General features: G+C 45.7%; 1 protein-coding gene across 1 annotated transcript; it reads left to right on the forward strand.

The window, feature by feature from the left end:
• The first annotated feature begins 1,215 nt into the window (after positions 1-1,215).
• F3 (coagulation factor III, tissue factor) lies at positions 1,216-12,289 on the forward strand. Its single transcript, XM_043460595.1, has 6 exons — positions 1,216-1,501; positions 2,602-2,713; positions 6,850-7,040; positions 9,190-9,368; positions 9,778-9,937; positions 11,294-12,289. The coding sequence occupies exons 1-6, from the start codon at positions 1,402-1,404 to the stop codon at positions 11,428-11,430; spliced, it is 879 nt and encodes a 292-aa protein (XP_043316530.1). The 5' UTR covers positions 1,216-1,401; the 3' UTR covers positions 11,431-12,289.
• Positions 12,290-16,051: the final 3,762 nt, after the last annotated feature.

The raw sequence follows: 16,051 nt of genomic DNA on the forward strand, positions 1-16,051 counted from the left end.
GTATGTCTTTTAAAGTGAGTTTAATGCTATGCCTCAACAGGCTACATGAAAATGTGTATACAGCATGCACTAAAATGAAGGGCTAATTTCCCTGGCAGGGAGGAAAATGGGAGAGGAGAGAAAACAGACTCTATTCTCCTAAAAACTCTCCAGTCTGTCTCGGAGGCAACTACAGAGTAACAGTAATGATAGATGGCAAAAGTTTGACAAGACACGGTACAGAGACACTCAGTGGAATAAGAATTAACCTTCTCCTGCCTTATAACTTTACAGCAAAACTCAGAAGAGGAAGCCAGGAAAATCAGAAAGCTTGACTGATTACATTAAAATTTTTCATTTAATGGTTTCTTTAATTTGAACGGAACTAACTCAGTCCCACAAATGTCTTCTTCAACGTGAGAACAATCCTTTCGGGAACCACAAGGCGGCACAAGTCACGCCGGAATTCTCCCAGAGGCAAACTGCCAGATTTAGGACAGTCCTTCCCCGGTCACTGACGCGAACTGGTCTGCGTTGTGCCTGGACTGACTGACCTTCGGACCGACCGCAACACTTGCATTGGCACCACCTCACAGAAGACACCTAGGCTAGGGGCCCCGGGAGGTGGGCAAGCCAGGTATCATTGCCTTGGGTGCGAACGACGCAATTGCCGATGCTGGCAGAAGGCTCTGCTCCTCGTCACTCTGTTACTTGGCTGCAGATTCCAAACTCAGCCCGACGTGGGCAAAGCGCCCCAGAAATGCTCTCTGGGGCCAGAGAGGAGCCCGCGGCCAGTACTTTCTATTAACCTTGGTAGGTGCTGCGCTCCCGCCGGCCTGGACAATGCATCGCCAAGTGGAAGGGAGGGAATCCCTCTCTTCCTCCCCAAACTCCTTCCAACCGCCCTCTATTCCTTCCCCACAGACCTGCCGCCCACTCAAGCGGGTCATCTGGATAGGTGATCCCGGGGCCAGGAAGCTAGGGAGTCAGGGGATCTGAGCGGCTGGGGACCCTGGTTGCCCTCTGCACCTGGACTGGTCAGCAGCCGAAGGACACTCTCACTCGGCGGCGGGTTGAATCACGGGTGAATCAGTCCTTGCAGGGTCTCGGAGTTTCCTACTGGGAGGAGGCGGGGCGGGGTGTGGACTCGCCGGGGGCCGCCCACCCAGGCGACGAAGGCGGGCCGGGGGCGGGGAGTCGGGAGGAGAGACGGGGCGGACTCCGCGCAGGCGGAGGCGCAAACGTGCGCCCAGCTCTTTAAAGCGCGGCGGGGACGGGCTCCCACAAACTCTGGGCTCCCCGCGTTCCTCCCGCTTCATCCCGCAGCCCCAGGTGCCTCCAGCCCAACCTCCGCAGCATCCTCGCTTCTCCAGCCTCCGGGGCGCAGCAGAATCTTTGAGACCTCGCTATCAGCTCGGGGACATGGCGACCCCCAACGGGCCCCGGGTACCCTGCTCCCAGGCCGCCATCGCTCGGGCTCTTCTATTCGGCTTAGTCCTCATCCAGGTGGCCGGAGTCGCCGGTGAGTGGCACCCGCCCCGCAGAGCCCTGGGGCGAGCCACGGGGAGGAGGGAGGATAGGCCTGGCTGACCGCGGGCTCTCCCTGCCGCCCCGAGGTGCGGCTCGCCCGGGACCCGCCGCCCCTTCTGGTCGAGATGCTTGTTCTCGACATCCATTGTTGCTTAAGTGCCTTGGGGGCTCTCGCTTTAAGTTTAGTAAACGAGTTCCCCAGGGAGCCGACACCTTGAAAGTGATGGGACAAGGCTCCGCACCTGCAGGGGTCGACATGCAATGTTTGAACGTTACCCTTCATTGTATGTGGACTTTCCTTAAGGAGAAACGGCTCTCGGCTTTAGGTCTTCTCTTGATCGTCAGTATTTTAGATTGGGTTAGTCAGTCCTTCCAAAATGTCGCTTGGATTGGAGCAGGCGCCACATTTTGCATGCCCTGTAAGCCTGTTCTGTGTGAGACGCAGGGCAGAGACTAACCGTCTGAGAACTGGCGAAGAAGACCTTAACAATAAGGCATCCTAACCGAATACAGCCGACGGTGTACAGGCTTATTGTCTGCAGGGGTGTCTGTGGAAGTTTCCCTATAGTGACTGAAATTATTCATGAGGGTTAGATAAGCGTGAAAAAAGTCAAGGTTTGTTTTTTTTATTGGATGCAGTCCTAACTCTTCTGACACACATGGGCTTCGCCCTTTAACATCATTTACTGAAACCCATCCTAGCTGGCTTTCCCTGCTGTTAAACCTGGAATCCTGCCCTTCCCACTTCTCCGGTTGGTCCGTGGATAGCCTGGGCCACTGAAGGCCCCTGAGCTGTACTTCCAGGTCGTTATCACAGGGCTTTCCCCGTGAATTATTTCAAACAAGGACTTCAAGATCCTTGTGTGTTTCCTTAGATCACCAGGTCGTCTTGCCAGGAGGAAACTCTGGGTTTAGGAAAATATTGCCGATTTTTTTCTTATGGTAATTCAGTTAAAGCTTTTGTGGTTAGGAAAATATTAATGTGAGGTTTATGATGATGTTGGGGAGTGGGAATGTTTTATACCATCAACAGGAAATTGTGTGCTGAGAAGTTCATGTAAACATTAATAACTGTTTCTCTGTTGTTTAAAGGCACTACAGATGTAGTGAAAGCATATAATATAACTTGGAAGTCAACTAATTTCAAGACCATTTTGGAGTGGGAACCCAAACCCATCAATTCTCTCTACACTGTTCAGATAAGGTAAGCTAGGTACCAAAAAAAGAAAAATAAGATTGTTGTTGTTTCCACTTTCCTGTGCTGAGTACAGATGTCTTTAAAGCTGATTGATGGATGAAATTATTTAACAGGTAACAAAGAAAAAGAAGGCATTCATGGTAATTTGCTGGCTGGAGTCATAGTCATCAAGTCTGTAACACTGACAGACCTTAAACTGATAGAATGTTTTGTTTTCAGAGATGATTGGGGAAATTTGTAAGTAGAGTATAAGCTGTGGAGATGAGAACTTTCTTGAGCAAGCCATGGTGGCACTGATAGATGTGATTGTGGATCACTGATAACTCATCTCTCTAAGTACACACAGCCTTTTCCGTGCTGTCTAGACTGCCAGCCGGATCTAACATGTTAGAGAAGATGTAGGGAGGAGTTCGGACACATATGTTGCCCTTAAGCAGTGTTTGATTCATTAATCTTTGGATTCATGATTCAAAATTCCGTTGCATACATGATCTTGGAGGAGGTTAAATCTGTGACTCACTGAGCGGGGAAGGAATACACCATCAAGTTTTTGATTTTAGCAAGTTTTTTGTTTCTGAAATGTTCTAGGAGGCTTGGTAGAGATCTTATTAAGTATAGGACAGCAGCTATGGAAACTAAGACTCGTTATAGAAGGTACAGACATGTCACTGACTAAAAGGCTTTTTGTTGTTTTGTTTAACTTGTACCAAGTCTTTTATAGCGTTTAAAATGCAGTTCTTAAGGATGGAGTGGGTCTTTTAGGCGGATGTTTTTTCTTTTTTTTTCCCAACATCAACTTCATGACAACTATTGCCAAGCCAACAGGCAAGAAAATGTGTGTGTGCATGCATACATGCTTGTATATATACATAGAAAGATTTAGAGGAATTTAAAAGTCAAGGTAATAATTACAATTATGGCCAAACTTGTCAAAACACATTCCACTTGATGAAAGTTATTAATTCTACAGATGCAGGCAGGGCTGAAGTTTACCTTAGTAGACACTTAGTTTCTGGGTAGTGAAAAGAAGATTTTAGGAAGGATGCTTGCCTCCCAAATATCTTGAATCTTAAGTTTGGTGAACATGAGAAAACATATTTCTGATTTACCAAATTTTTAAATATTTAGACTTTGTCAATTCTAAGTTCTCAGACTGCAAGGCTACTGTTATTTAAACGTGTCAAGTCTAAGTTCTCAGCTGCTGCTGCTGCTAAGTCGCTTCAGTCGTGTCCGACTCTGTGCGACCCCATAGACGGCAGCCCACCAGGCTCCCCCGTCCCTGGGATTCTCCAGACAAGAACACTGAAGTGGGTTGCCATTTCCTTCTCCAGTGCATGAAGGTGAAAAGTGAAAGAGAAGTCGCTCAGTCGTGTCCGACTCTTAGCAACCCCATGGACTGCAGCCCACCAGGCTCCTCCGTCTATGGGATTTTCCAGGCAAGAGGACTGGAGTAGAGTGCCATTGCCTTCTCCTCTCCGCTGCTAGGCTGCTATTATTTAAGCGGACATGGCCCCCATGTGCAAACAACCTAGCGCAGAGCTGCAGGTCGGGGGTGCCCACGGGCCCTGGGTGGGGGTGGCTCCCGCCCTGCCAGCCATCTCTACACTTGTGCTGGAGGAACTGTGAGTGGTCCCTCCCTCCTGCCGGAGACCTGCACTCTTCCGTTACCAGCCCACGGGTAAATGGGATTCCTAAGTAAAGGGACCATAGTAGTCATTTTATAGACGAGGAAACTGGCCCTGGAAAGGTAAGGGACTTATCTTGGTGTGCGCACAGCAGGGTCAGGGAGCAAGGCCTACGGGGCAGCGCGCACCACCGCCGTCTCTGTGGGTCTGCATGTGCCTTACGTGAGACTCCAGAGCCGCGAGGAGGAAAGAGAGCCGGTCCCACCGTCCCCTCAGTGCACCATTCTCCCTCCCGGCCGTCTTCCCTAGAGAAAGCATCTTGACCCACCGCTCCTCCAGATCCAGCCGCCCCACCACCAGCCTGTCCCCAGACACAGGGCGCCACAGCTGTGCCTGGAGCTCCAACTGCATTTTTCCCTTTCGGAAACAGTTTTCAGTCACAAAGTGTTACTGGCTCATGCCTTACCACCCAACCATCCCCTGAAATACTGGTTCCATAAATTCTAAATAGAAACTTCCAGAGCTTGTAGAAAATAACCTGCTCCGTAATTGATGGGTCTGAATTCTGTTGGGATTTTTTAGAAGTTCAGGCGGGACTTTTATTATTTCCAAATCAGGAGATTTTGCAATACCCAGAGGAACCTCAGAGGCGTTTATAGTGTTAATGCTGATCATAGCTGTCAGAGGAACTGACTGCAGAATTGCTCCTTCCCAACCAGTTTGCAGCACTTAATAGCTCTATTACTTTTGGTGATTGTTACTTGTGCTAAATTTTTCCAGAGGTCTGTGGTTCCTCCTGTGAGCTGAAGGAACCACAAATGCTATCTCTCAGATGGAATGTAGCCACAGCACCCAGAAGGGTTTCTCCTGTTATCTGAACAACTTGTTTGCCATAGCAGTGGAGAAGAATCATCAGGTTCTTGTTCACTTTTTAAAATAGAAATGATGCAGTTTTAACAAATGCATTCTGGTCATTCTGGAATTAAGGCTGCATCTCTACTTTTATCACAGAAAATTCAAGAAATCTAAGAATATGTAAACATATTTCTGTCTTAATCTTAGTTTGTGAATTTAAGGACCAAGAGTGTGTCTATCCCACACCCTCTTAGCCTGGTTATTTAGTTCAGACTTTTAAAAGATTCTTATTTATGATTCTTATGCCTGGATTTAGACAGTTAAATCCATAGGGCAGCTTGTTTTGCCCCCAGTTCAGCCTCTAAATGTAAACCATCTAATGCTGCACAAATCCTGGCCATGTGCAAGCCCTAAAGCTGCACTGCTTGATGGAGGAGCACAAGGGCGTGGAAGTGCAAGGCTCACTTAGGTGCTTTAATGAGATATCAGAGCTGGGGCCAGGGAAGGGAGAGATCAGTTCTGAGCAAGGAGATCTGGAGTTTCTTGTAGAAGGTGGGATTGGAGTGTGGCCTTAAATGGTGGGTAGGACACTCTGGGGGTTGATGATGGGAAACCACGGGGCAGCTGTCACCTTCCGTGGGACAGCTATGCGTGCATCAAGTGGCAGTGGCACTTTCCCAGGAGTTGTTTCAGTTCTGCAGAATAGTTTCATTTTTTTCATAGAAGTTCTTTGTATCATTTCAGGATAATTTCATTTTTAGTGGTTCTTTAAATCATTTCTTTTCGATGATATCTTACAAAAGGAAAATCTGTCTTTAGTCAGATCTGTCTCTTAGTCTCAGACTTTGACAGACACTACCTGTATTGTTACTCTATAATTTTTGATGGCTCATCCTGTGAAAGTGAGGGAGGCAAGTATTGATCGTATAATGAGAGGAACAGACCCAGCTCTCATCTCAGAAGCTGTAAGACCTTATACAAGTTACCTAGCAGCTCTGAGCTTCAGTATCCTCATATGTGAGAAAGATCCAGTACTTTCTTGAAAAGTTTATACCAAATGAAGTAACATGTTTAAGGGTCCAGTAGAGCGTCTGGCTTATGGTAGTTTTAATAACTGTTAAATAACCACACCAATAATGGTCACAATAGAATGTAATAAAATAGAATGTATTATTATATAGACTCTATGACTGCATTGACTATATTTGACATAGAATACAGAATGTGATAAACAGAATATAATGATATAATAAGTAGACTAATAAATAATTGAGTCTTGATGGAAAACTGTCCCTTCTCCCACATAGTCATGACAAATCATCTACATTTTAAGAAAGATATTTAACAAAATGATTCAGAGCACAGACCCAGTAGTCAAACTGCTGTCTGGCTCAAAAATCCAGCTGTGTGATTTTGCGCTGGTCACCCAACCTCCCTTTGCCTCAGTGGCCTTATATGTAAGGACAAAGACAATTACAGAGCACCCCCCCCGCCTCCCACAAACCAAAGGTTGCTGAGAGGACCTGAAGTGCTCAGCATAGCAAACACCTCCTCAGGATTGCTTGTGGAAGTCAGTGTTGGAACACAGCACCCCAGCCAAAAAACAGTTATCTTGTTGGATGCAAATCATAATGTTCCATTTCTCTTCCTTCTTTTCCTCAGCCCTAGATTAGGAAACTGGAAAAACAAATGCTTTTACACAACAAACACGGAGTGTGACGTCACTGATGAGATTGTGAAAAATGTGAAAGAGACATATTTGGCGAGGGTCCTTTCCTACCCAGCAGACATTAGAAGTTACGCTGTGGAGCCTCCATTTACCAACTCCCCAGAGTTCACACCCTACCTAGAGAGTAAGTAGCTCGATTTGTAGTAACCTTTCATTCTTGTTTTCATAAACTTCTAAATATTCTGTGAGCTTGTGAGCCTTAGGAATGATTACATCAAAAAATGTTTATCCATAAACACATCTTTTTTTTCTCAGAAAGTAGTAAGTGCCACAGCCATCTTGGCTCATTCTGGATGTGGTAGGAGGTTCATGGGACGTATGTTGGAGTTGATAAAAATGTCATCAAGTAGCTTTCTCCTCCAGTCTGTCCCCAGACCCTACTAGTAACTGGCCAGATAGAGGGCAGAGAGTAGGAAATTCACAAAGGCTGGCAGTTCCAGTATTTCCCCATATATATTGGTGACCAAAAAGTTCCATAAGATCTTATGGAAAAGCCCAAATGAACTTTTTGACTGACCCAATATTTAGGAGATTTTATATATCTTTTGAATTTTGTGTCCCATCATCAGACCAGAAGTCCCAATTAGGGTTTTTCACAGAGGGTTACAAATCCACGGGGAAAGTTCAGTTTCCCTCCCATCTCGTCATTGGGCTTGCTGACCTTTTTCCTCACTTGACCAGGATTTGAGTCCTGTGATGTGCTGGCACTTGCCAGGCCAGCTCCCATCCTGCTTCCTTCATGCTGGTCTTGAAAACACAGAATGCTTTTCTCCCCAGCCTTTGCTAAGGGAGTACAAAGGATTCCTGCCAAGTAGGAGATGCAGATTTTTCATCATGGCTATGTTTCTGAACTAGGTATTTTATTTTACTTTTTTGAACTAAGTATTTTAAATAAATACACATGTAGCATGTTGAGAAGAGTGAAATCAGCAGCTTCAGTAGAAGATTTAGCGTGAAAGTGTTGTGTTATTGGTGTTTTTATGTTTACCCCGTGGAGTTTCTCGAGGCAGGGGTAGAGAGAAGGGGGCAGAGGGACAGGCAACCCCCTTTCCCCTTAGTGTCTACTCTGAGGGTGGAAATAGGGGGCAGCCTCACCCCAGGTGAGTCGGACTACCTGCCTCTGTCTGCCAGAGCCTGTCTTCAAACTCCTTAGTGCTTTTAACTGTGTGCCTCTCGCGGTGCTGAACTTAGACCCCACCTACAGTAACTACAGGTTCATTGATATTTATTCTCCCTCCTTGGGCAGCATCCTCACAATTTCTTTTTCTAGTTCTTGAGGATTTTTTAAAATAATTTTTATTTGTTTTTATTTTCGGCTGAGATGGGTCTTCCTTGCTGCATGGGCTCCTCTCTAGTTGCGGTGCACAGGCTTGTTATTTCGATGGCTTCTCTTGTTGTGGAGCATGGGCTCTAGGGTGCATGGGCTCAGTAACTGTGGCTTCTGGGCTCTAGAGCACAGGCTCAGTAGTTGCGGCGCAAGGGCTTAGTTACTCTGAGACATGTGGGATCTTCCCAGATCAGGGATCGAGCCCCTGTCCCCTGCATTGGCCGGCAGATTCTTTAACACTGAGCACACAGGGAAGCCCCGTTCTTGAGCTTTTTGTAAGCTACTTCAAATCCTTTTTTGGTGCAAGAGAGAAAATAGTGTCTATTTCTGTGTGCTCATACACACACATCCTTGCCTATAACTCCTATTGAATTATGAGGATTTGTTTCACTATTATTCAACCAAAGCACATGAGATAATTGAACCATCTAAGAGACCTGGTGGTTAAAAGTGATTTTTTGAGATACCAAGGACATTTCATGGGCTTTCCCACAGCCTCTATTGTATCTAAAATATGGAATCTTTTGCAGCTGTTTGGTTAACCACATGTGGCTGTTGAGCACTTGAAATGTTAGCTAATGCTATACATGTAAAATATACACTGGATTTTGAGAAAGATCTCAAAGTTTTCATATTTATTAAATGTTAAAGTTATAATATTTTAGCCATATTGGGTTAAATGAAATAGATTAACTTCACTCATTCCTTTTTACATTTTCTATCATGACTACAAGGAGATTTAAAGTGACATCTGTGGCTCCCAGTACATTTCCGCTAGACAGCACTGCTGTAGAATGTCTCGTGGTTCAGCTCTGGTGCCAGGGAACTGGTTCTTTGAGGTATTTCATGAGGGATGACTAGGTAGCTATTAACCATGATAAATCAATGGGGTTCTACTTCGTATAGAACTCTTTGGTCCCAACAAAGCTCATTTTCTGTGTTTTAGCAAATCTTGGACAGCCAATAATTCAGAGTTTTGAACAAGTTGGGACAAAACTGAATGTGACCGTACATGATGCACGTACGTTAGTCAGAGCGAACAGCACATTCCTAAGTCTCCGGGATGTTTTTGGCAAGGACTTGAATTATACACTTTATTATTGGAAAGCTTCCAGTACAGGAAAGGTGAGCATTCTTTTATTTTTATGACTTGTTTTAAATTGCAGATCCTTGATTTCACTTCTTCTCCAAGTATAACATCAAAGCAGGTGGTTGACAGGGCAGTGTTGTGGAGTGGGAGGCAGACTGCTCTCTTGGTTCTGCCTGTGACTTCCAGCTGCTTTGGACTGGCCTGCCTTGGGTACCCACATTCCCAGCCAGAATCCCCTGGAAAAGGGAATGGCTACCCACTCCAATATTCTTGACTGGAGAATTCCATGGACTGAGGAGCGTGGTGGGCTACAGTCCATGGGGTCGCAAAGAGTCAAACACAACTGAGCGACTAACACTTTCATTTTACTACCGCAGTGACTTAGTAAAGGCAACAGAATTCACTGTGAGCCTGGATGAATAAAGAACTCTTATCTTTCAACAGAAAAAGGCCACGACAAACACTAATGGGTTTTTGATTGATGTGGATAAAGGCGAAAACTATTGTTTCCATGTTCAAGCAGTGATTCTATCACGAAGAGCTAACCAGAAGAGTCCAGAAAGCCCCATCGCGTGCACTAGCCACGAGAAAGTTCTGTCCACAGGTGAGAGGCTCTGCCCATGATCTGGGAGGCAGGGCTGCCTTCCACAGGACTAGCTCCACCCTCAGGACTGGACATACTATCTTCAGGGGAAAACTGCTTGGGTTTTTTGTGGTTTGGGGGTGGGGGATACTCATAATTTTAGACATTTAATTTCTGTGTCATTCCCTTGTATTAGCAGGTTTTTTTTAGTTTTTTTTTGTTTTTTTTTTTAGCACCTAGCATGCACTAAGCTATCTGCTGAGTGAGCCCTGGGCCCATGGTAGACATTTAGGATTTAGTATCAAATCAGAGATTTCTCTGGGCATTTTTTCATACATCTGGTTTGTGGGGAGCTTCACCAGCTCACCTGGGGAACCGGACGCAGCAACACCCTATAGATGTTTGTGAGCACCTATTATGGGCTGCTGTTACCCCAGGCTCATAACCCGTGATGCAGAGGGATTGGGTCTATCAGATATCCCATGTGTACATGTGTGTGCCTCACTGGCATACTTGTGTGCACACCTGTGCCACACCAGAGCACAGATGCCAGGTGAGGAGTGGATCTTATCTGGAGGTGCCATGGAGGCTCAGACATGTGCATGAGGCTGAGAGGCCAGGAATCTGCCTTCAGGCTTGACTGGGGTGGTGCTCTGAGTACTTTAAGGGATGGAAGAGTGAGAGGATAGTAATAATGACCCAGTGCCCTGCTGAGAGGTAGTTTAAATATCTTAAAGTCACTTTAAAAATTCTCTCCTGTTAACTTGCCTTGACAGAAGGAAAGGGCTCTCCTCCTCCCAGGTCCTGCACCGTTTGGGCCATCACACCCGCCACCCTCACGTCCATCTTCCTAAAGCCAGCTTGAGTTCCCCTACCTCACTGTGTTCACGCACACCTAGATCATTGCTTCCCCTGCCTCCTCTCTCTGCTGAAATGTGTCCTCTGAGAATCGTTTCACATGCCGCCTCTACCAGGAAGCCTTCTTATTGCCCCAACCAGTTCTCTCTCTTTATGTGAACCTGGGTAGCACTCTGTATCTCTCTTTGCACTGATAGTTCATCTACTATAATCATTGCTACCCGACTCAGCATCATCTTTAGCCACTTGTTTCTATCAGCTATTCTTGCTTCCATCTACATGTGTCTTTCTAGACTGTGAGCATTATCCAGTTTGTTAAATGCTTTTTCATCGTTGTCAATTGCCTGCAAACACCTAGGGTTTGAGAGATTCTTTCCTAATAGAAATGTGTGGTGGAGAAGAGAGATTTCAAGTTACACAAAAGCTGGATGGTGTAATTTGGGGTTATGCCCTGGGTTCTGCCCACTGAAAAATGGGATTCAGGGTCCCTGAGTTGACTTGGTACCTTTTATTTTTCAGAACTTTTCCTCATCATTGGAATAGTGATGCTTGTGATCATCATCTTCATCGTTGTCCTGTCTGTGTCTCTGCACAAGTGCAGGAAGGCGCGAGCAGGGCCAAGTGGGAAGGAGAACGCGCCCCTCAACGCTGCGTAAGAGATCCCGTGCCTGGATCTTTCTGCCGGCTCTGCAGAGCTGTGCCGCACTGTGACCAGGAGCTCTTACGGCAGCAGAACACATGGAAACACAAGTGACTGTTTTGGAGCATACAGACCCTGGGGCTCAAAGAAAGTTCATATCTGACCTTTTCGTGTGATTAGCATCTTGGTTTCAACATCAGCATTAAGACACTTTGGAATGTAATGAGCGGTACAACCCACTCCAAGTTTTTTAAATTGCTATTTTAACACTAAGGCACCTTTTGCACATATCATGCTTTCAGACTGTACATTTTCTACATTCAAGTTGAAGCCAGATTATCTAAGGAAAAACAAGTGAACAAATGCCTTCAAAATTCCTGCGTGGACTTTTGGAGAACTTTTGAGAGGCTGACATCAAACCATGTGGGAAAGTAAGGTGGAAATTGGGTGGACTTTCTAACATATGTCTGTCTTTTTGTAATATGGTGTATAAGGCCTTTTTGTTTTTTAGTACTTTTGGAGGTTTGAACAATTAGCAAACGTTTATATGAATGTGTTAAAAGCAGAAGACTTGTATTTGGGGCACATTCCTAATATGCATTACAGTTTAGCACTTTAACTGACAAACGCTGTTGATGAAACACTTGACAGCTAACTATATTTTTAGAAGACTACTCTACCAACAAATCGTACTGAGTTTAAGATTTAAGGTACTTCAAACTTTATGGTCCACATTGTATGTATTTATATAATTTGAAGAAAGGTTTTATATATGGGGATTTTCTATTTATAGAGGTAATATTGTTCTGTTTGTATATTTTGAGATAATTTATTTAATATACTTTTATATAAATAAAGGTGACTGGGAAATGTGACTGTTACATGTTCCAGTTATTATTTATGGTTTGGCCTTTGTATTATTGGTTGATTCTACTGTAGTACCAAGTGACACTGAAATTTTTAGTGGCTTATGACAATGGTATCTTTATGTTACACTTACAGATTGGTGGCTGTGGATTGACTGCAGCTCTTCTTAATGTCTTCTCATTCATTCTAGGACCCAAATCAAAGGTGAAACCCCTTTTAGGATCAGGACAGTGAAATGAATGTGGCTCAGTCATGTCCGACTCTTTGCGACCCCATGGACTATGCAGTCCATGGGATTCTCCAGGCCAGAATACTGGAGTGGGCGGCTATTTCCTTCTCACAGAGGGCAAAGCAAAAAACAGAACAGGCAGCGATGTCTTCAGGCTTTATGCTGCCTCCTAGGGCGTCCCAGGTGGTGCTAGTGGTAAAGAACCCACCTGCCAATGCAGGAGACTTAAGCTGCCTCCTAAAACTTCTGCTCCAGAGTGGCACTATGTCACTTCTGCTTACGTACCATTGGCCCAGGCAGGACACATGGCAAAGCCTGACACTACCCTGTGGGAGGCACCACAGGTCACACGGCAATGGGCAGGGATGTATAGTTTCCAGGGAAGGGAGGAAATTGCCTGCCATCCTCCACCAACTTAGCAGGAGAGAGTTCTTCCCTTGGGCATTAGTTTAAGTTGCACATGAAGGTTGGAGAGGAGAACAGAAGAAAAACTTTTTGGATTGTTCAAAGAAAATTGAATAAAAGACAATGTAAGGAAGAGAGAGAAGTGGAGTGGAGTTTCTAGAATTAATTAAAAGCAAACTAGATTGAGGGGCATCCCAGGTGGCGCAGTTGGTAAAGAATTCCCCTGCCAATGAAGGAGACACAGGAGACATGGTTTTGATCCTGAGTTGGGAAGATCCCCTGAAGTAGAAAATGGCAACCCACTCCATTATTCTTGCCTGGAAGATTCCATGGACAGAGGAGCCTGGTGGGCTACAGTCCATGGGGTCACAAAGAGTCAGACATGACTGAGTGCGCACACACACACACACACACACACACACACACACACACACACACACACGGTTGAGAGTCCTTTGTGAGCAGGATAGGGGAAGATTCCATGGACAGAGGAGCCTGGTGGGCTACAGTCCATGGGGTCACAAAGAGTCAGACATGACTGAGTGCGCACACACACACACACACACACACACACACACACACACACGGTTGAGAGTCCTTTGTGAGCAGGATAGGGGAAGATTCCATGGACAGAGGAGCCTGGTGGGCTACAGTCCATGGGGTCACAAAGAGTCAGACATGACTGAGTGCGCACGCGCGCACACACACACACACACACACACACACACACACGGTTGAGAGTCCTTTGTGAGCAGGATAGGGCTGCACACACACACACACACACACACACACACACGGTTGAGAGTCCTTTGTGAGCAGGATAGGGCTGCTCCTTGACGGTGGCCTTGCCAAAGGGCTGTTAGACACAGCTGTGTGGAACTGACTTCACTACCTCTGTCTGGAATGTAGAAAGTGAGTCCTCCATTCAAATGCAAATAAATCTAACACACTGGTCCTGATCTCACAACTGTATTGACAGAGGATTCTAAGTAGAGATGAAAATGAGACTCCTGGCACCCCGTTGAGCCACAGCCTCTTTGCTTCCTGCTGGGGGGTGGGTGTAGTGCTGCCTAGGGAAGGTCTCGGAGGGCACCCTGGCCTGCACATGGCCCCACAGAGGAGACCCTCAGCAAACAGCTCACTGCCCACCTATTCACAAATTTTAAGTGCATTTTGTCCCTTTGCTATAAAGAACTCTTAGGCATTGTCAGTAAAATTCTAAACATGAAATGCTAGATATGACACCATATTCTAAGGAAGCACAGGCCAAACAAACCTTTCACGTCTTCTTAAAGATGGCAGCCTGAAAGAAAGGGGAAAACAAGGTAGATATTTTGGAGAAATGAAGGGAAGCAGGCCAGTGGTTGGTTCACTGGGCTGGTTTGGTTGGGTTGTTTGCCGTAGTCAGTCTGGGTCAGTGCTGGAAGGGCATTCACACCAGAGAAGGAGGGTGTGCATTTGCAGCAGAGAGGTTGGCATGGGGGCACGTCCCGAAAGAAGTGTGGGCTGGCTGTTATCTTGAATTCCTGCTCCCATGGGGCTAACTGGGACAAAGAGCTTAGCGCACGAGGTAGAACAAGCTCCCAGAGACGGCATCTGGCTGCTCTCTCCCTGCCAGGAATTAGCACTGCGTTTTGCAATCTCGTGGCCTCATAATCTAAGGAATGTGAATGGTCCCACTAAAGAAAGTACTGGTAGACTGAAAACTGGTCTCGGTAGGAATGAGGTGTCTGGCTGTTCACAGGGAAGGAATTCATTATAGATCCAAACAAGGCTACAGTGCAATGACTGGGAAGCTTCAACAATGCAAATTCTAACCACGACTCAGGTTTCCACACTGGTCCTTATTGCTGAGACTAAAGAGCTACTCTGAACACCAACATCATAGTTAGTGCTGGGGCAGAAAAATAAACTGTTGACTGTTCTCCAGGATCTGCTGCCCTCCAGTGAGCCAAATCATACTTCGTTATTTATTCTGGCCCCTTCAGTTCAGTTCAGTTCAGTCGCTCAGTTGTGTCCGACTCTTTGCAACCCCATGAATCGCAGCACGCCAGTCCTCCCTGTCCATCACCAACTCCGGGAGTTCACTCAAACTCATGTCCATCGAGTCGGTGATGCCATCCAGTCATCTCATCCTCTGTTGTCCCCTTCTCCTCCTGCCCCCAATCCCTCCCAGCATCAGGGTCTTTTCCAATGAGTCAGTTGTTCGCATCAGGTGGCCAAAGTACTGGAGTTTCAGCTTCAGCATCAGTCCTTCCAAAGAACACCCGGGACCGATCTCCTTTAGGATGAACTGGTTGGATCTCCTTGCAGTCCAAGGGACTCTCTAGAGTCTTCTCCAACACCACATTTCAAAAGCATCAATTTTTCAGTGCTCAGTTTTCTTCACAGTCCAACTCTCACATCTATACACGACCACTGGAAAAACCATAGCCTTGACTAGACGGACCTTTGTTGGCAAAGTAATGTCTCTGCTTTTTAATATGCTGTCTAGGTTGGTCATAACTTTCCTTCCAAGGAGTAAGCGTCTTTTAATTTGTCCCAAAAAGCTAACTGCTAGTAAACTAAACATTTGTGCTTTGAAGACAGGTTTTTACGATCTTAAATCATTAACCAAGTTTGACTTACATATAAGGGACTAATATTTGTGAAATTCACAGATATTTTACCTTAGTTACAGCTGACAGCCAATAACCTAAGGACTTTTCTCAAATAAACAAAGGAAAAAATTCAACCACCTAGTAAATAAACTCATTTCCAAATGCAGTTTTCACCTGTTCTAAGATGTGTGTATTTAGCATGTGTGATTTTTCTCCAGTAGTTACCTGAGAAGCATTGACAGTTACAGTGTGACTTTCATTCATACCACACGCGTTCAGTGGACTCTAGTCCTTTCCCACACCCCTGCTTTTCAGCTGCGGACAGAGGTGATTCTGGCTTTGCCATTCAGCACATTCCTTCCTCGTGGCTGCAGAAATTGGCACATGTGCTAACCTGGTCTAGGAACGGTGACTCTCGGGGTGCTTTCTGGGAATGTTGGGATGCTCTCTCTCTTGCTGAACACAATGAAGAAACGTGTTAGCCACAATGTTAGCTTAATCCAATGGTCCTCGAAGTGTGGTCCCATATCGCAGGT

This window comes from Cervus canadensis, chromosome 2, assembly GCF_019320065.1.
Source record: "Cervus canadensis isolate Bull #8, Minnesota chromosome 2, ASM1932006v1, whole genome shotgun sequence".
NCBI lineage: Eukaryota > Metazoa > Chordata > Mammalia > Artiodactyla > Cervidae > Cervus > Cervus canadensis.